Below are 19507 nucleotides of genomic sequence, written 5' to 3' on the forward strand. Positions count from 1 at the left end.
ATGGCCTGAGGTGGCAGGTGATCAGGGCAGGGGCTATGCTAGCTAGGACCCTCTGCCCAGCTTTCCCCAGCACGGCTTCATAGCTAACTTGCCAACCTCTCCGGCTGGGGACTCTGGGGACTCTGGAGACTCTTACCTCCTGCAGTGTGTCCACCATGGTCTGAAGGTTCATACGCTTGGACAGTTCTTCCTCCCATCTGGAACAGCAAGAAGAACAAGTGGTCAGAGGACCTCCTCCTGCCAGTCCCACCCAGTTCCCGCCTCATCGTCCACACAGGACAGGGAAGATGCCTAGGAAAAGCTGCCTGACCTCCAGGAAGCTCCCAGCCTACCTAGAGGTAGGGGGAGCAACAAGACCGTGGAGTGGCGCTAATCCCAGGGTCCAGTGGTGGCAAATGCCACGTCTGAGGCGCAAGCATGGTACTGTGGAGACAGAGATGGGAAAGACCGCTGCCTATCCCATGCAAACTGTGAAGGGCTACACAAACGCTGCTGGTCCAGCCGCTGCTGTAAGGTAGAGAACCAAAGCCAGGCTTTAAGACTCCTCTTTAAGACGCAAGCTTACCATGCTAAACACTATTATCAGGGCTAGGTGCTCTGCAGCACGCCTCACAGGCCACAGAAATTGCCCGTGCAGGTTTCAGAGTCTTGCCGATGTGGAGACTAAGCTCGGTGGTTAAATTGCTTTTCCAAAGGCCCACACCTAATCCATGGGTAGGTCCAGCCCTCCCTGCTGCAGTGTTTCTTGCACGCCAGACCTGAGAACTTTGTGCATAGTGTTTCGTGTACACAGCATTGGTAGAAGCTGAAGCGGCAAAGACGGGCAAGCATGCAGGTTAACCAGGCAAAGGGGAGAGGCAGCTCCAGGGGGCTCTGACAATGGGGGGGGCACTAACAAAGGTAACAGCGCCAGCTTCTCTTGAGAGAGGTTTCCATGATGCGACTCAGGCCTCCAGTAGTCTGTGGGATGGATGCCACCATCGCCCCCATGTCACAGCAGACAAACAAAGCATGGCTGAGAGACCCTTCCCAATGTGTGGCTAGGACAGGGGGAGCCAAGACTCAGCCTCCAAGGATGAGCACCTCATTAAGATCCCCTCCCTGCCTGGAGGAACTGGCAGCCTGTGCCTGCCCTCCTCCGCCTTGGGACAAACAGACAGGCTTCTGTCTTTCTTCACTCCATACTACCCTCCCTACATGGTCGCTGAGCAAGGAGGTCTGAGCCTCTTAAGAAGCTGTGGGGCCAGGCTAAAAATAGGCCAGAGGGGAGGACTGGATGAAGGGTTGGTTACATCACCAGCTTTTGGAAACAAGAGAAAATGGATACTGTTTGCACACACTGAGGAAAATGCCTCCTCTCTCCACACAAGCTGGCCCTGCCAGGCTCCCGGGAGACATGGGTCTACTTCCGCCTTAACCAGTCGCATGGCAGGGCCTATATCTGCCCTGAGTCCTGGAAGTACAGAGCACAGAGGACACAGAAGGGATCTCAGGGCCCTAGGAGACAGAATGGAACTCTCTCCCTAGATGCCCCCACCTCCACACCCCAACCCCTGAACACAGAGAAAAACTGAGACCTAGGCTGCATTTGTTCAAGGTTACACAGGATGTCACAGATGAGGCCAAATCCAGAGCCAGGCCACCTCTCATTGAGGAGGGTAGGACTACCAAGAAGGGCAGGGGTGCCAGGCTCCCCTCACCACTGCTAGCAGCCCAGGGCATTTGGAGCTTCCCTCAGCGGAGACGAAGGCCCAGGACAAGGTCCGGGCTGAATCATCGCTCCTGGCCACACTGCTCTGATGGGGAGGGCAGAGAAGATGCAAGGGAGAACGTGGGGTACTGGCTGCAGTCCAGCTGCTGGGGTCAGGCCCTCTCATGCCAACATCAGAAGCAACCAAGCACTTGAAGGAGAGAGACGAGCACAGCACTGGTTCCCCCCCCCCCGACACACTCCTGGAATGCAGAAGAATACCCTTAACCTTTCCTCTAGGAAAGGTTTCGTCTAGCTGGAAGTCAGACCTACCCGTCATCAACCATGCATTGCCTTTGGATCTCCAGAAAGGAACAGCAGCTATTTATTGACAGAAGTTGTCTGGGCCTCACATACGGTACTCATTCCCTCATACACACATCAGCTTTCACACGAATTACTAATCTTCCCGGGGTTTTATCCAAAACTACTTTGCAGATGAAGGAGCTGGGGTTCCGAGAAATGAAGTCACTTTTCTAAAGTCACACAGCTAGCACTAGGGAGCTGGGACACAAAACTCACTCAGCCTAGGTCCTGCAGGTGATCACCCAGCCATCTTGTTCCCACACGAAACCCTAACTCAGCAAGCCTACACGAGGCAGACAGCTCGCGGGTGATGCCAGCCTGCAGATGGCACTCTGTGTGTCCACACTGCCAGTGCCTCGACCTCCCTGCACCCACTTCCATCATGTTTCCCAGGCTGTACCCCAAGGATGGGTTTGTGCAAATGATTTCACAGGCCTTTTACTTCCAAAGCTGGGGTAGGCATGCAGCTGCTCCTCTGCCCCCCAAGGGAGGAAAGACAGACCCTGAATGTAGACAGCAGCTGGCTGCACAGATCGAGCCCCTGCCCCAAAGAGATGTCCCTCCCAGGGGTGGCAGCAGAAAAATCTGGCACAGCTGGCTAGCATGTTGACAATGCAGAAAATCTCTGCCCTTCAGCCGCTAGCTGCCTGGACAGACAGGTGGTGCATCTCCCGGGGACCTGGCTTCACCAGAATCTTGTCAGCTGAGTGGCTGGCTGAGGTTTCAGCACCTGTTTCCCAGACATCGCCCAAGCCCTGTCCAGGGCTTCCTACGGAGGGAGGCTTGGCCAGGGAAGGACCTGCAAACACGGGGAACAGAGCAGCAGGGCAACACAGGACCACTTGCCACCAGGAGGGGACACACACTTAAAAGTCAGGGGCTCGGTGGACACACTTTCCTGAAAGCCTTTGTTCCCTAAGCTCCTGTTAGGGTGTGGCTCTGAGCTGGACAAAGTGGCTGGGATCACCTTCAAGAGACCACCTGTGGGGCAGAAGGATGAGTGTCCGGCCTTTCTGACACTCAGTCCTTCCAACATCTCTTAAGTGCGGGATGATGGAAGCAAGAACTGGAGAGGAGGGTGTATTAATCCCCCAAGGACTAGCCCCCACCCCAAGGTGAAGATGAAGCAGGCTTGGCCTCTGGGTAAGTGTTAGCCTGTTCTTTCCCTCCTCCTCTGCCTCCTACAACTTTCTCCTTTCTCCCACACCATCCCAAGTGTCATCTCTCCAAGGCATCCTCTTCGAAAAACTCCACAGACTCCAGGCAGCCGGCCCAAGGACCAGGAGAGGTTTCCCAGGTAGCCTGGATATCATGTGCACAGCTCGTAGCTCTCCCCTGGGAGGCCCAGGCCCATGAGGCTGTGGAGAGTGGTGGGAAGTGAGGCCACCTCTGCCCTCGTCACCATGCCAGGGGCTGAGGGCACCCACCTCACTTGCTCTGAGCACCCTGGGCCCTGGCTAAATGAAGCAAGGAGAGATCAAAATAATGAGTTGTCTGGACTGGGGTTGGGGGTGCAAAGGAAGAGCTGGGTCTAAAGCTGGGGCCCAGCCTCCCTATTCCTTCTCAGTAAGGAGGGGGAATATTCATTGAATGGAAAGGTAGTCGGTCATCTTCTTCCACCGTGCGGGGTCCAGGGATTGAACTAAATTTTGGTGGCAACCGCCTTTTCCTGCTGAACCACCTTGCTGACCCTTATTGAACGGAATGGGATGGATGCATGGATTCGATGGGTGGATGAGAAGATTAATAGGTGGTTGGATGGATGGGTGGGAAGATGGATGGGAGGATGAATGAATGAGCGGGCAGATGAATGAACTGATCCACACTCAGGCCCCTTCCTTCAGTCTAAGCCCTGCCCCCGAATCTTATCTTTGCTTCTCAGTCTGGGGAATCCACAGTGAAATTCCCACACAGCCAGGCTCTCTCTGTGTCCTCTAGGCTTTCGTAGCCCTCCTGGGGGAGGGGCAGCACATCCCAGACAGGAAGTCCGAAGGAGAAAGAGAAACCTCCTCCCACTGCTTACAACCCTTCAAGGCCGGGAGGGGAGGCAGGGACGTCAGGACAATCAATGCAAGGAGAGGAAATGACTCCACAGAGTGGCCCAGCCAGCCTCTGAGAGAGCAGACCTCGCCACCACCTAAGCGGAAGAGGCACATGTGGGAGACCGGCAGCTTAAGGGGGAGGTGGCAGCCCCGTCACTGCCAGATGTGGTCCCTCAGCATTCCTGAAGAGCCAGCGCTAGGACCACGTGACAGATGAGAAATCTCAGCTGGCCACTGGGGGCGGCGGAGGGCGGGGGGGGGGGGGGAGGCAGCTTTAAAGCTGGTTCAGTCCTGGCTGCCTGAACCAGGGCCAGTGGCTCCCCCTCCTCCATCAGCTCAAAATGACACACAGACGCAGGAAGGAGCCCATGAAGCCGGGCTACGGAGAGGGAGAGGCGGAAACCGAAGCTGAAGCCACTGGCAGAGGGGCTGACTCATGGGGCTTTCATATCCTGAGCAGTTAGAGAAAGGCTCAGCAGCACCGGGAAGAAAGTGGGTGCAGCCCCTGAAGACAATTAGAGCACCTGGGGCTTGGGGGGGGTCAGTCCTGGATCCCCCAGGCTCTAGAGACAGAAGTAGCATGGCAGAAAGGAAGATACTCTGAAAATGAGACATTTGTGTTCCTCAGTCTGACTTTCAGGGTATGGAAACAATGGACCCCGAGACATGGCAGTTTCCCCAGGAATCTCAAACTGGAACAAGGAAAAGGCCACCGCCAGAGTGAGGGCCTTGTCTCTCGGAAAAGGACTGCGCACAGTTCTAACAACTGTCTGAGCACCTTACAGGGTGAAAGTGAAGTCAAACAATGCTGGGCCGCAGTGGGCAGGACCGCACTCTGTCCAGGAATGTGTGTGTGTGTGTGTGTGTGTGTGTGTGTGTGTGTGTGTGTGTGTGTGTGTATGTATGTATGTATGTGTGTGTACACACTCAAACCCATGACCCCCTATTTAAAGATTTAGCCTCATTTCAGGACCCCAAGGGTGACCGAGGGGGTCAGTGGATCTCTTTGTCCCTCTTCCCACGGTGGCCACACTGAATACATCTCCCTTCTTCATGCTGTTAACTTCACTGTTTCAATTAGCTTCTCAGGGATGGGTGGCTGAACCTGGCTTCCTGAGGTACAGACTGTGGCTCCAAGTTTGGTAACATTTCAACGCCCGTCCTTACATTCCCCAGCTGTGAGATCCTGGGCAAGGCCATCACCCTCTCTGGGTGTTAGTTTCCCTCCAGTGTGGTGGAAAACATCTCTCTGAGGGCAGTTTTGGAAACCAAAACTTCCTCTGCAAGAAGAGGAAGAGGGTGAAGACCCCAGGTCCCAGCCCTGAGTCAGGGCAGCGCATCACAGCCAGCAGCTCGGCTCAGTCTGGCTCCAAGAGCAGATCAGGCAGGCAGGGGAGCAGGCGGGAGCCTCAGGGTGCCAGGAGGGAGCCGCAAGAATGGTCCCGCCTGGAAGCAGGCACACCCAGGCCAACTCACTCAGGTGATAGGAAACAGGCGCAGGTGAGGCTGGGCTGGGACCATCAGTGGAAAACTTCATTCTGGGCCAAGTGTGGGCCTGGGCCTGGCCCCGGGGTGGGGGCGGACAGCAGCTTCCTTCCCCATGGTCTGCCTATGCCATCTCTGCTCCACCCTAATCATGTAGATGAGTTCACCCCACTGCCTCGCGGCAGGGCCAGGTACAGACAGACAAGAGGCTCTCAGCAGAGTGGAGGTCCAGCCAAATGGCCTTCTGGGCTAGACAGGAGCTTCAGTAGAGCCCAACCAGGGAGCCTTGGGCTGCACAACCCAGGGCTGGCTCTCCTGGGAAGACCCAGAGCTTCAACAGCTTCCCTGCACCCTCCAAAGGAGCTCGCTAACCTTGACTGAGTCTAGGTCCTCACTCCTGGGTCCACCCCTCTTCTGTACCACAGTCCTTCTGTGTTTCCAGCAGAATACAGAAATAATGGGGAGGCGGGGGCTGGGGCACAAGGACAGAACCCAGCACCACCAACCACCAGCCTGTGCCCCAGGAAGTTAAGGCTGAGCCACAAACCCATGAGCCACTTCCCTCTTCCTCTCCTGGCTTCTTCCTCCCTGGACTATAAAAACATATTCTTCCTTGAAGATGACAGCCAGAGACCTCAAGCTACCTCAAGCTCCAGCAGGGAGCCCTGCACTCCCATGCTCCCATCCACCTGTGCCTGCCTTGGCCTTCTGGGTACCACCCCACCTCTCCACCTCTAAGGAATGTGGAACCTGAGAAAGGACGCTGCCACACGGACATGCCCACTACGGCTGCCCAGCTGTACTCCGCCGCCCAGAAGGAAACACAAATTAAATGCCAGCTGATTGTCTCCACGGAGGAGGTATTAATTTAATGTGAACACTTAACCCCAGCAGCCGATCCCATTACAGGCGGGCAGTAATAGCTGGAGCGGGCTGTAGCCCAGACAACAGGCTGGTAATGGGGTGGGTTTTAAGGAACCCTCCACACCCAGCACAGCCTTCCACCAGCACACGGCTGGCCCATTCACAGCCTGAACCATCCCACAAGGCTGCTGAGGAGAGGGTAGACAGGGTCACAAGTCATTGGGAAGCTCTCTCTGCAGGAGAGGGTACGGAGCTAGGACTCAGGAGGTCCTTGAGTACTGGCTGTGGCTAATTCACTGCATAATCTGGGCAAGTCTCGTCTCGGCCAGGCCTTGTCCCACTTATCTATAATAGCATCATCAAGAATCCAGGGATGTAGCTCAGTTGGCAGAATGCTTACCTAGCATTCATGAGAACCAGGGATTTTTCCTCTAGTGCCACATAAACCAGGTATGGCGGTGCACTCCAGGGTGGAGGCAGGAAGAGCAGGCTCTCAAAGTCAGGCTCGACTACCTAAGGAATGCAAAGCTAGTCTAGGCTACATAAGACCTGTTGCAGAGGAGGGGGAATCTCTGGATAGTGCATCCACAGCGCTCTTTGCATACTCTGGCCATGGCGCTAGCTGACAGGCAGTTCTGGACTAGATAGTGCCCGGTTCAGATGCCTGCCCTCAAAGGGTGCCCCCGAGCCTCCTCTGTCTAATTGCCAGCAAGGGAAGGGGTGGCAGCATATACGGGCTCATTCCTATGCCTCATTCTCCCAGAAACAGTTCCTATGCCACTTGCTACAAACTGCTCAGGTCTTTTGGTTTGTTTGTTTGTTTGGTTGGTTGGTTTCCGAGACAGGGTTTCTCTGTGTAACAGGTCTGGCTGTCTGGGAACTCACTTTGTAGATGAAGCTGGCCTCGAACTCGAAGAGATCTGCCTATCTTTGCCTCCTGAGTGCTGGGATTAAAGGCATGCACCACCATCGCCCAGCGATGTTCAGGTCTTACAGAACCAAATGTTGTGACCATCACCTGACTGCCAGTGACCAATAACAGTTTTATGAAGGGCAGCTGGTGGCCTTTGGGCTGTCTATGCAGAGCCATTGGGTCTTGGGGGGACAGGGGCAAAGTACAACAACTCTAGCTAACCCCCCATTGCTTTGAACCCTGAGTGGTTAGAAATGTACAGGAAGTCCTGAGTCTGGCTGACCTCTGATCTACCTGGTTGTGTGATTTTTTCTTTCTTTTTTTTCTTTCTCTCTTTTTTTTTTGTTTGTTTTTTTTGGGGGGGGCAGGGCTTCTCTGTTTAGCCTTTGACTGTCCTGGAACTCACTCTGTAGACCAGGTTAGATTCAAACTCAAGAGATCTACCTGTCTCCACCGCCTGAATGCTGGGATTAAAGTTACGTGCCACCACCAGCCAGCTCAGTTCAGTGATCAAATCTCTTACCTCTCAGGGACAACATGAGGTCAAACTGGGTTAATTCTCATTGACCACCAGAGCAAGCAGAAACAATTGCTGTGGTTCCCAGACAAACACCTACAACAACCACATGGTTATGTAATGAACCCCCAAAATCTCAGAGTCAGCTGGGACTTCAGCCCCGAAGGTCAAACCAACAGGTCTATGGAGAGAAGAGGAAGAGGGCCCTAGAGTCTGAGCATCCTGGATCTAGCTAATTGCTTCTGTGCGGCCTTGAGCAAGTTACCTACCCTCTCTGGGCATGGGTGCTATTTGCAACTATATCATGGCATACTGTACAAAAGGAGTCCAGAATAGGGCCTGGCATGCCATGGGCATGTAGACCAATCCTCAGCCTTTGCCTCAGGACACCCTTGTGACAGTCACTCGGACTGGGAGCAAACTTCAAAGCTAGATGGCATCCAGGCTATGTGGCCCCCATTCCTAGCTGCATAACCATTGGTGATAGCCATGACAATGAAATAGGTGTCACTCACGTGGGTTGGGGACCAGCATTACACAGGGATGTGCAGCAAAGGAAAAGAAGCCAGATGCTAATGCCACCCAACGTTCTATTGAGGAACATCTGCATCTACCTACCACACTCACAGTGCACCCCAAGAATAAGTGGGCTCTACCCAGTCCTTTGAGGTCTGTCCCAAACAAGGACAACAAGGCAGCAAGTAAGATGGAAGGAGAAGGGGCTGCTGGTGTCAGGAACAAGGTGTTTAAGAGTGTCTTCATGGCTGGGCATGGTGGCACTCGCCTTTAGTCTCAACACCCTCAAGGCAGAGGCAGGAAGATCTATATGAGTTCGAGGCCAGCCTGGCCTACATAGCAAGCTCCAGGCCAGTCATGGTTACATAAACAGACCCTGACCCCCAAAAATAAAAAATAAAACAAACAAACAAAAATGTCCTCTTGGACCAGCAGGCAAAGCGGGCCCCAGAGGGGCATGGCTGCCTATCTCCATGACAAGCTGAGGCTCTGACTGTTTTTCAGCCATTGCCCTGCCGTCCATCCAATGTCCCTGCCTGTCAGGGACACCTGGGACCCATTAGTAAAAACAACAACAGCACTTTGAGGTGGGAGCTACAGGATACTCACAATTCCACAATCCTGAGTGGCATGCTGGGAGGCCAATGCTGGGTGATCAATGCTGGACAGTCAAGGCTAGCCAGCCAATGCCAGGCAGCCAATGCTGGGTGACCAATGCTAGGGAAACCTTCTTCCAAGCACCTCTGACCAGAACCCACGCCCAAGTACATGCTGCCCCATTCAATAAAGAAAAAGGACTCTAGAAGTGTCCCCTAGCAAGAAATGTGGGTCCCAAGCTGTTGGCCACTGTGATGCTTCTGGACTATCACCTCCAACCCTTTCCAGGGCTAGGATACTTCTATCACCTCCTCCAGGGAGGAGCCCTCTTTGCCTTCCCCATACTGCTGCTATGTCCATCCCGAAGTTTTCAGTCCTGAGCCCTAATTTGGCTATGGCAACCAAAGCCTCATACGTTTCTACTTTCTACTTGCCCGTCTCTGTGGGCTGATACCACACTCCCACGAGGTGGGGAAAGTCTTGTGTTGACTACACAATGCTTAATATGCATTATTGAGTCTTTTACCACCTCACGCCCTCCCTGCACCTCTAAGCCAGGCATCACAACCCCCTCGTTATAGATAAGGCTCAGACCAAAGCACAGGTTGGAAATTGAGCTCGGGCCATGCAACCTCTCAGCCTCCATGATAAGACTGCTGCTCCAGGGTCCACAAACTCACACCTGAGTGTCCTAGCACTCTGCTTGGGAAATCTCCAGGATCACAGAGCTAGGGGTGGATACAGTCGTGCACACAGAATTAAGGTCGCTGACTTGGACAAGGGATCTTCAGCCAGGAAATATTTCCTGCTTATGAAAACACTTCTCAGGGGTTCAGATCCTTCCTGAATCAACCCGCTAGTTCCACGGTCTAGAGCGACCAGCAGGGGACAGTGAGGGAACAAAACATAAGCCTTCAAGGTAGACAGACAAGATTCAAACCTCAACAATCCAGGTCACCTGGTTCCTGGGCTTCCTATTCCCAGGCCTCCCCGGAAAGGGATTAAGGTTTTCATGGGGCCGGGGTTGATTCCCTCAAGAGGTTGTTATAGAAGGACAAACCCGACTCCTCCCTGCTCCCTGTCCGACTCCTCCCTGTTCCCTGTCCTCCTATCTCTCCAGGCAACCATCCCCGGTCAACACAACCCCCACCACCATGCCATCCACCAGGATGTAACACAGCCAGCACCTCGCTGTTCCATCTTCCAGTCTCCAAAACTGTGGACTAAACCAAACTCATTTAAGTTACCTGGTCTCAGTGTTTTGTTTTAGCAACAGAAAACAGACTAATACACTCCTCCTCTGAAACTTTTTTACTTTTGAATGATGTCACATATTTAGTTAGAACCCCTTCAGGTTTAAGGCAACAAAATCACCTGCTTGTTTCCCCCACTGTTTGAAACTGCAGGAGAGTTTTACAATGACTGAGAATGGACAGGAGAAAAATAATGGAGCGGCGTCAAACAAACAATAACTGCCCACTGGGGTCCTCCTACCTTAAAGTGTCTGCTACCAGGCCCGCATCTCCACCAGCTCTGTCTTACCAGATGGGATGGTGGGTGCGGCACTATGCACTAAGGGTCCCCTAGGGTCATTCCCGTGTCCTGGTAGATCAAAGTCACACTGTACAGAACGTGTTTGGACATTCACACACTGGCCCCATTAGCTCCGCAGTAGTTACTATGGCCAAGGGCAAACTTGGAAAAGGCCTTTGTAACCCTCCAAAATGCTGCGTGTGACAATGCTTCTTGCTTGTGGGTCACAGCAGCTGAGTGAGGTCACTTGGCAGGACAACTCCACACCACAGGATCCCAGTGGCCCAGGGAGCTGAGAAAAATTGAGATCTCAGTCCTGTCCCCAGTTCCTGCTGTCCCATCACCCCTGACCCCACTCACCTTTGGCCTTTACATATGAATTGGTTTCTGTTTAGAAGGTTCCACACATATATACCATTATTTCTCTCTCTCTCTTTTTTTATCTAATACCAACTCAGGACTCAGCTTCTATACCACCTCCTCTAAGGAGCTTCGTCTGCCTTCTAGGTCAGGGTCAAACCCCCTTCTTGACATGGTTTTGAGTCACTGGGGCCAGAGGGTTTCTGTCCCCTGCCTGTCTCAGATAATTCAGCATTTACACTATCAGGCCTATCTGATGGTCTGAGCTGCAATTCGGTGTCCAGTCCAGGGCCTGACACACAGCAGTCCCACGAGTGGTCACCGGCTACAAAGGGCCTATGAGCTATGGCTTCTAGGCCTATTCCTAAGAGGTCCAGCCCAGGGTTCCGATTGCCTGTGGCTAAGGGCGTGACCTCCCATCAGTTGCTCCAATCGCCACAGCCCAGGACAGCTCTGTAGTTCTCTCGGGTCCACCTTGAAGAACAAGCCTACTCTGCTCTGGAAAGGCTAGGGCCATAGCTGTCTCTCGGCAGGACACTAACTTAGGTGCCTGGGCCTGGCTAAGCCTTCGGTGACTTTCCCCCTCCCTGCCCCCAGTGTCAGAAGCCAGCAGAGGGTCTGGGGACCATGTCTCTAGATACCCAGGCCCAGAAGCAGGAGATTCTAAAGGCCTGTGTCCAGCAGGGTGAGGACACCACCCAGGGATATGTTTACAGGCCTTGAGAAAAGCAGCTCCCCAGGCTATTCTGGAAAGCTAATGAGCACCCTGGGTTTCTCCACTGTTTATTGCCAGTGACTGAGTAGCGACAGGTGAGTGTGTGCCAGTGTCGGGCAGAGGCTCGAGTGAGCCATGTCACTACCTCAGGTCCTGAGTTTAGCATCATCCGAGGCTTGCTCCAGGCTCGGCAGCCTTGAGTCAGGGCACCTGCCCAGGCCTCAGTCTCCCGATCTATAAAGTGGGAGAGACCCTGCCTGGATTAAATGAGAATGGCCAATCACAAAGTGGCTTCCTGGGAGGATCAGAAAAAAAGGTCTGAAATACAGGATTCCACGGTGTCAGACGGGACACGGTGTGTTTGGGCCATTCTTCGAGGGGAAGCTCAGAGGTGGGGAGGCTATGCCAGGCTAGGCATGCTTTGGGCCGTGTCATTGACAAGAGGAAGACATTTCTGAGCCTTCTCCAGAAGGAAGGCGGGAGAGTGAGAGAGACCCGCCAATTACCCATGGGCTTGATGCAACCACAGAGGGATTGCAGCAGGGAGTGTCTGCGTGTGCCTTTCCCGTCATCGCCCTAATTGGCTTGGAAGAGGCAGGCTCCAGGCTGTGTTGGGACGGGTAATTAGACGGGGTTAGCCCAAACCAGGAGCGGGGTTGAGTGACTCAACACTGCCCAATGGGGGAGACTTGTTTCTTAGCAGCAAACTTGGGTTGCCATGGCAACCCTGGCACTCAATTCAGTGTGAACCAGGGGGGAGATAGAAGTAGGTAACGGGCACCCCACCCCAATCACACAGGATCGCTGCCACTTTTCTATGAGACCCGGGTCTCCTTGCCACGGTCAGTTCCCTGAGGACGGAGGGGATGAACTGAAGCAGAGTCCCAGAGAATGTTCTGCCATGTCATGGCCCCTGAGACAGCATCATCTGGCTGGTGGGGAAACTGAGGCTCACAGGATCACACAATCACACTGGTTCACATTATGACTTGTGAGCACACAGGGAGGCACTAGGGGCTCACTGAGGCCTCACAGGCACTTATGAGGCAGAATTACCGCTGTGTTCACTCTAAAGCCGAGAAGATGGCGGCCAGAGGTCACGTCCCAGAGCTGGGAAGTGGCAGAGCCAGGGCTGGACTCCCGACTGCTCCGAGGCACATGCCCGTGGCCGGCAGACTTCCCTGTTCTATCTGCCCTGTGACAGAACTGGGCTGGATCAAAGCCCGGACTGGTTTGCTTGGGCCAGGTGACTTACCAGAAGAGAGAAGGATGAGGAGTGTGTGCCTCAGCTTCCCCAAGATCAGAAACCACCATCGAATTACTCACTAACTACAATTTCAAATATAGAGGGCAAAGGGCTCTACTTTGGACTGCCAGGCCCGTGTGGCCCTGTATGGCTCCCATCACAGCACAAAGAGTCCCCCACGTGCTGTCCAGCGCTAGCCAGCAAGGCCACCAACCCCACTGTGCACATGTGTGTATGTGTGTGCATACATATATATGTATATGTTTATAAGAGTATGTATATGTCCACATGTAGGAATACATGCACATGTGCATACACATGTGGACGTCAGATGTCCTTCTCTAGATACTGTCCACCTCTTTTACTTTTATTTTGTCTTTATCTTAGGCGACAGCCTCTCCCGCTGAATCCAGAGTGGACCATTTAGGATAGGCTGGCTGGCCAGCAAGGCCCAAGGATCCCCTTGTCTCTCCTCTTCCCTAGTTCTGGGATTACAAGCACACGGCACCTTGTTCAGCATTTTTTTGAACTCACCTCCCTATACTCAAAAGACAAGTATTTCATTGACTGAGCTCTCTTCACTTGAGAGTTGCTCTCAGGCCAGCTCCTCCAGTTTCGTGATCCCCTCCTCCCCGTTCCCCCCATCCCTCTCTTAAAGTCAGCCAAATGTTTAAAGGGAAAAGTTCCGACACAGAAAAACAAGGATTCCTTGTTATGGCAGGGATGAGACCGTGTGTATTTGTCCCCTACCTCTACCCCAAAAGCTTTGACATTAGACAAACCAGCAAGGCTGACCCAACTCAGTCAACCCCCAGCCAGTGAGCTAGCAAAAGGAAATTCATTTCTCTGAGCCTGCTTTCATATCTGTAAAATGGGGGTAACAACACTGGCTTGTGAGGATGTGGCCAGGGACAGCTGATGGCTTCTGAGAGAACTGTCACTGCGTCCAGGCCCTGGGTGTGAGCTGGGTGTGAGCCAGGGTGCAAGGAGCCCTTCCTCATAGTTCCTGCTCCCCGACTCTGGGATCAGGGCACTGTCTGGTACCCTGAGTTCCAGTTATCAGGCATATTGTAAGCCCTCAAGCGATGCTCGCTAGGTGAATAAGCTTTTGAGCAGGAGCCTAGCAGGGGTGCAGGTCCCACCTCGCCTACATGACTCACTGTGTGACCCTGGGCCTGTCCCTGCACCTTTCCGGAGCCATCTTTACAGGAAACTCAGACTCTCACTTTGGGGACACCATACAGCAGCTAACCCAGGCATCAGGGAGAGTGGCCAGAGGCCAGTCTGCTGGCTATGAGTCCTTCCCAAGAGGCCTAGACTCACAGGGACAGACAGTGGGGAGTCAACTTGTCCACAGGTTTACAAAGGCAGCAGTCAGGTCTTCTCCTGGTGACTTTGCCTTGGGACAGATGGGACACAGTATGGCATCTGTCTGCCAGATGGCCTGGCTGGCCTGAGGGGCCAGGACACCAGCTGGAAACCTAGGCCTGAGAAGCAAAACTGCTTAACCCCTTCCTGCCCAGCCCCAAGGACACATCCCCTGACCTTACATTCTCCAGCCTTCTGATCACCTATCTAGGGAGAGGATCTGAGGAGCCCCCTGGGGCCCACTAAGGGTCTAGGGTGGAACCTTGGCCCTCCTGACACACATAGGAAGTGAGGGTCGTCCTGGAGCATCAGGGGTCTGTGGAGGTGCCTGTGGAGCTAAGACACTGGCTTCTTCCTTTCGGGGGATGTCAGTTCAGAACAGACCAGTCCATCCCCCAACCACTACCCCCAAGCTGGGAACACCAGGCTCTGTCTAAACAGAAACATGACCACTGGTGAATGTGGCATCCAACTCTGCTGTGCTTGGCTGAGCAGCCATAGCCACGTGGCTCTACCTCTCTGGACCTCAGTTTCCACGCCAAGAAGGGTGGGTCTGGGCCAGGCAGATATGCCAGTTCTACCTCAGAGCTATTTCTGCATCCAGGGGGAGAAGTATGCCTCCCTCCCAGGACCCAGCAGGACCCTGAAGCCCAGGCAGATCCTCCTACACAGCATGTCCTAACTTGTGTCTGAGTCAATGCAGGGCCTTCAGAACAGCAGGGAAGAGGGGGGATGAAGGGAGCAGGAGCTGCCCATTTCATGTACCACAGGGAGTGATGCTCAAATGACCAAACCAAAGGATCGAAGCATCCGGGACTGGAGATCAGGCAGGAAGCACTTCCCAGCGGGAGAGGCTGCTGGAAAGCATCAGTAGGCGGTCCGTCCATGTTCGAGTGTGAACTTTGAGCAGGCTTGTCAGTGTCTCTAGCCTCCAGGTAAAAGGATCAAACGACCTCTGGATCCCCAAACTGCTCCAGCAAGGAAAAGATGGCCCTCAGGAGCTCTGCTACCTGGAAGTTCGGGTTTAGGAAGGCATCTTGGAGCTGGTAAACTAATGGGGGCTCCAGCCCAGGGCTGTATTCTGATATCTCTAGATATGTTTCAAAACAGAGGCCAAACATCAAAGGGGTGGAGGGGAAAGGGGGCAAGTTAAGGCAGCTGCCAGTTAAGGGTGACAGATGCCTGTCACCCCAGCAGAAAGGGAGAGTGGCGTGAATGCTGGCTCTGCCATGAACTTACTGGACAAGCTGTATAGTCACTGACCCCTCCCTGGGAAAAGGGGAGATGGGGATCCAACAACCTGCAAGGTTTCTTCGTGCTCTGACTTGACAGACATTGGAAAGGCCCCCAGTCCACACAGAGTTGTCCTCAAAGCTCAAGTCAAAGAACAAGCACAGGAATCTAGAAGGAGGGAGGGAGGGAGGGGGCAGGAGAGTAGGAGGGAGGAAGTATGGGTGAGTGGAAAATGGATGGATGGATGGATGGATGGATGGATGGATGGACAGATGATGGATGGATGAATGGATGGATGATGGATGGGTGGGTGAATTGATGGATGGGTGGATAGATGATAGATGGATGAATAGATGGATACACGGATGGATGAATAGACAGAAAGATGGAAAGATGAGTGGATGGATGGATCCTGAAAAAGAGGAGCAGAAGGTCCTACCTGTGCCCAGGGATGAATACTTACATCTGCCCACAAGGCCTCCCTGGAATCGTTTCTAGTGACTACAGACCCTCCGGTAACCAATCCCCTTCTCTGACATGTATACAAGTGAGTACACCCACACGCTCTCCAACTGAGAACTTCAAAAGGGAAAGTCAGATCTGTGCTTGCTGAATGCTGCCTGTACTACTCTTCTCCTGGGCTCCCCGACTTTTTAAACACACTACCAAAGCTGGAGGTGAGACATGGTTTGATGGAACTTTAACCTGAGGTAGTCCTTGAAGCTAAAGGTACTCAAGTCCACGCACCCACTGCCAGTTCTGCTCTGGCTGAAACAAGTACTCAGTTGTTTTGTTTCCAAGACTCAGGTTTTGCATCTGTGCAATAGGCGAGAACCCAGCTACCTCCTAGGACCATGCCAGTGATAAAGAGCGGGCATCTGAGGGGGCGCATGGCCGCTCCTGGGAAGCAGAGGAAATGGAGTGATGGATCTGAGGCAGGCCTCTGAGGGCTTCTCTGCCCAGCCCTGCCTCTCCTCCACCTGGCCTCCTACCTGGAGTGAGATTCCTGGATTCAGTTCACTCAGAGATACAAAGCAGCCTTTGTCTGGAAAGAAACTCTAAACCATAGCCCTGACGTCAGCACTGGAAAACAACACCAAGCCGGTCTTCAATGTCACCCTTTTGCCCAGGCCTGGGAAAGGCCTTCCTTGAGGTTTCAGGAGGCCACCTGCCTGTCCCCCAGGAGCCCAGATGGAACCCTGTAATCAGATTTCTGCTTCTCAAACCCAGGAGAGAGGACAAGGAACGTGAGCCCATTTCTCAGCCTGGTAGAGTGAGCTGAGAATGGAGAGCCCTGTGAGTAAACAGCTCGCCTCCCTCATAGCCAGCCCTCAGGCCAACAGGGTTGCTTCTACAACCACAGAGAGAAGGGGACATGACATTCCAAGATCCCCAGGGAGTCAGGGACAGCGACACTCCCCCATTCCTGCCACCTGGCAGCCACGGCCTGTGTCCTGAATGCCACGCCATGCCCTCTCTCCTGATCACCCTAAAACAGAGTGCTAGAGAGGAGGGAGGACATGACTCCTCTTTGCCGGGCTGGGGTGCTGAGAAGAGAAAATATCAGAACACAAAGGCTTCTGCCTTGGCAGCAGGAGGAAGTGGGCCAGTTCCCACTGTGTGAGGGCTGGGGAGGCCAAGGACAGAGTGTTGCTAAGGGCCAGCACTGCTTGGCATGTGGCATATACTCTGCCACAGAACCCTGTGACAACCTATGGCTAAGAGGGTCGTTCCTACTTCCACAGGCATAAAGGCAGAGGCTGCCAGGGTGGGAAGCAGTGGGGTGAACCCAGTGGCCTGAACCTAAGTCGGGGTTCTCACCCAACATGAAAGGCTAACTCAGAGGCCGAAGAAAATGGACCAGAGCAGTATCTCTAAGTCTCCACAGTTTAATCGTGCCTGAGAGCTCAGTAAGGAAACACCTGCAGGTTGGAAGGCCTTGAACTTGGCGCTAGGTGAATGTGGCCTCTGCCGGTCACAACCTGCAGACCTCAGATCCCCACTGCCCCTGGTCAGATCAGGTCCTGGTATGTTGTCTTTAAAGACGGGTGTAGCCCCACTGCCAAGAACAGCAAGATGCTCACAGGAAGTCTACAAACACAAAAGCACCGCCCATCAGGCATGCACCTCCAGGCAGAAAGACAGGGTTGGTCTCTGAAGACATGGTTTTATAGGGTCAGGAAGTTCCACCAACATCCCAAGCTACAGTTCTGGTGCGTACCTTAGAGGAGAGGGGAGAGGTCCAGCACTCAGGCCCAGGGCTCTGTCAATCTCTCCACCCCACTTCACTCAAGGGGAACCGGAGACACAGACAGATCAGGACAGGGGATCAGTCGGTTATAAGCCAATGAGCCCTATGGTGACCGCTGATGTGTTCAGTAGGTTGAGAGGGAAAACCCCACCTGCAGTACCATCAACCTAGAAATCTGCTCATGGGCCCAGGGAGGCCGTTTCTCCTCTCCACATCCTTGATCCTCCACTCATCTCCATCAATGCCCCCAGATGCTGGGTATTTTCCAAACTCTACCTTCAAGCCTTACATTAGCTTACCCTGGGGACCTTAACTCAAAGAGCTTCACTGGGGTCCTGGGTCCAGCCCCTCCCTGTGTGACCTCAAGGTAGCTGTTCCATAGGGACAGAGTGGGGCAAAGATGAAACACTGAGAGACAACTCTCTGCTCTTTCTTAAAAGACAGCAGGCACCCCGGCCAACTAGCAATGTAGCTCAGTTTGTAGAGGACTTGCCTAACATACATGAGGCCCTGGGTTTGATCCCCAGCACCATATAAACCAGGTGTGATGGTATATGCCTACAATCCCAGGACCTGCAGGGGATCAGGAGTTCAAGGTCGGTCATCGTCAGCTACATAGAGTTGGACACCACCATGGGCTAAATGAGACCCCAACTTAAAAAAAAAAAAAGAATAGAGAGACAGCAGGTACCCATCTGGGGATGTCAGGGAAAGGATTTCTCTGGAAGGAAGAGGTAAGTAACAGGTCCGTGAGGAGTGCCTGGAGCCCGTAGACTATGGAAATAGACACAAGCATCATAAGAAGTAAAGTGGTCCCTACTCCCACGGCATAAGAGCTTAGGCCCCTGAGGTCAGCAATGACCTCTAAGATGGCAGCCAAAGTCCTCTACCCTACCACTATATAAACACTGCAGCCCATTACAAGAGTCCAGGAGGAGTAGGTTAACCTTGAGGGCTCAGGGTATACACAGAGGCTCTAGACACATGAGCGGCACACATGCATGCATGCACACGCGCACAAGCACTCTCACAAACTCCCACATACACACTCTGCCACAGAACCATGTCTTCAGAGACCACCCCCCTCTTTCTGCCTGGAGGAGCACGCCTGATGGGAGGTGCTTTTGTTTGTAGACACTGCCTGTGAGCATCTTGCTGTTCTTGGCAGTGGTGCTACACCTGTCTTTAAAGACACACACACTCCTTCCCAAAGCCTGAAACCGAGAAGAGCGTTGAAGACTGGACCAAGAGCAGCCCCAGCTTGTGGCCCTGGCGGCAGCCTCCCTTCCAGCCTTCAGCATGAGTTGCTCTCCTCTGTTAGAACCCTCTTCCTCTGCCGCTTCTCACCCTGCCCCTTCGAAATGTACCTCAAGTGCTGCCCCCTCCATGGAACCTTCCTTGTCTGGTCCCACACTGTGCTGCAGTGACTCCTGGGATCCTGGACCCGGGGGTAACCCAGGGCTTCACCAGTGCCCAAGGCAGAGTTCCAGGACCTTTTGCCCTTGACTTTGAAAAACTTCCACTTTGGCCCTGATTCTGACAGGATGGCCTTTGGCCCAGTGTCACCGTGGGCCAGGGCAGACAGGGGATTCCCAGTAGACCCTGGGAAGCTGTGCTGTCCCTGCTTAGAGGGGAGTCTGAATGCCAGGGGATTTCACAAGGTCCACTTAGACCAGAAGATTTTTGCTCTTCCTCAAGGCAGCCAATAGAACTGCCTTGAATAAACCGAATAATAAAAATGACCAGGTAAGAGGACGGAAGGCCACGTGTCCACTGTAGGAGCCTCGGCAAACCTGCGCATCTAAAGTCGG

General features: G+C 53.5%; 1 protein-coding gene across 2 annotated transcripts in view; it reads right to left on the reverse strand.

Annotated features, from left to right (window-relative positions):
• The window catches only part of Iffo2 (intermediate filament family orphan 2), a 45645-nt gene that overhangs the window by 15534 nt on the left and 10604 nt on the right, over positions 1-19507 (reverse strand). For both annotated transcript variants that reach the window (XM_087906964.1, XM_087906963.1), the window contains exon 2: positions 137-197. In XM_087906964.1, coding sequence (XP_087763090.1) covers positions 137-197 — 61 coding nt within the window. The remainder of the gene's footprint in view (positions 1-136; positions 198-19507) is intronic.

This window comes from Myodes glareolus, chromosome 6 (genome assembly GCF_982192425.1).
Source record: "Myodes glareolus chromosome 6, mMyoGla1.1, whole genome shotgun sequence".
NCBI lineage: Eukaryota > Metazoa > Chordata > Mammalia > Rodentia > Cricetidae > Myodes > Myodes glareolus.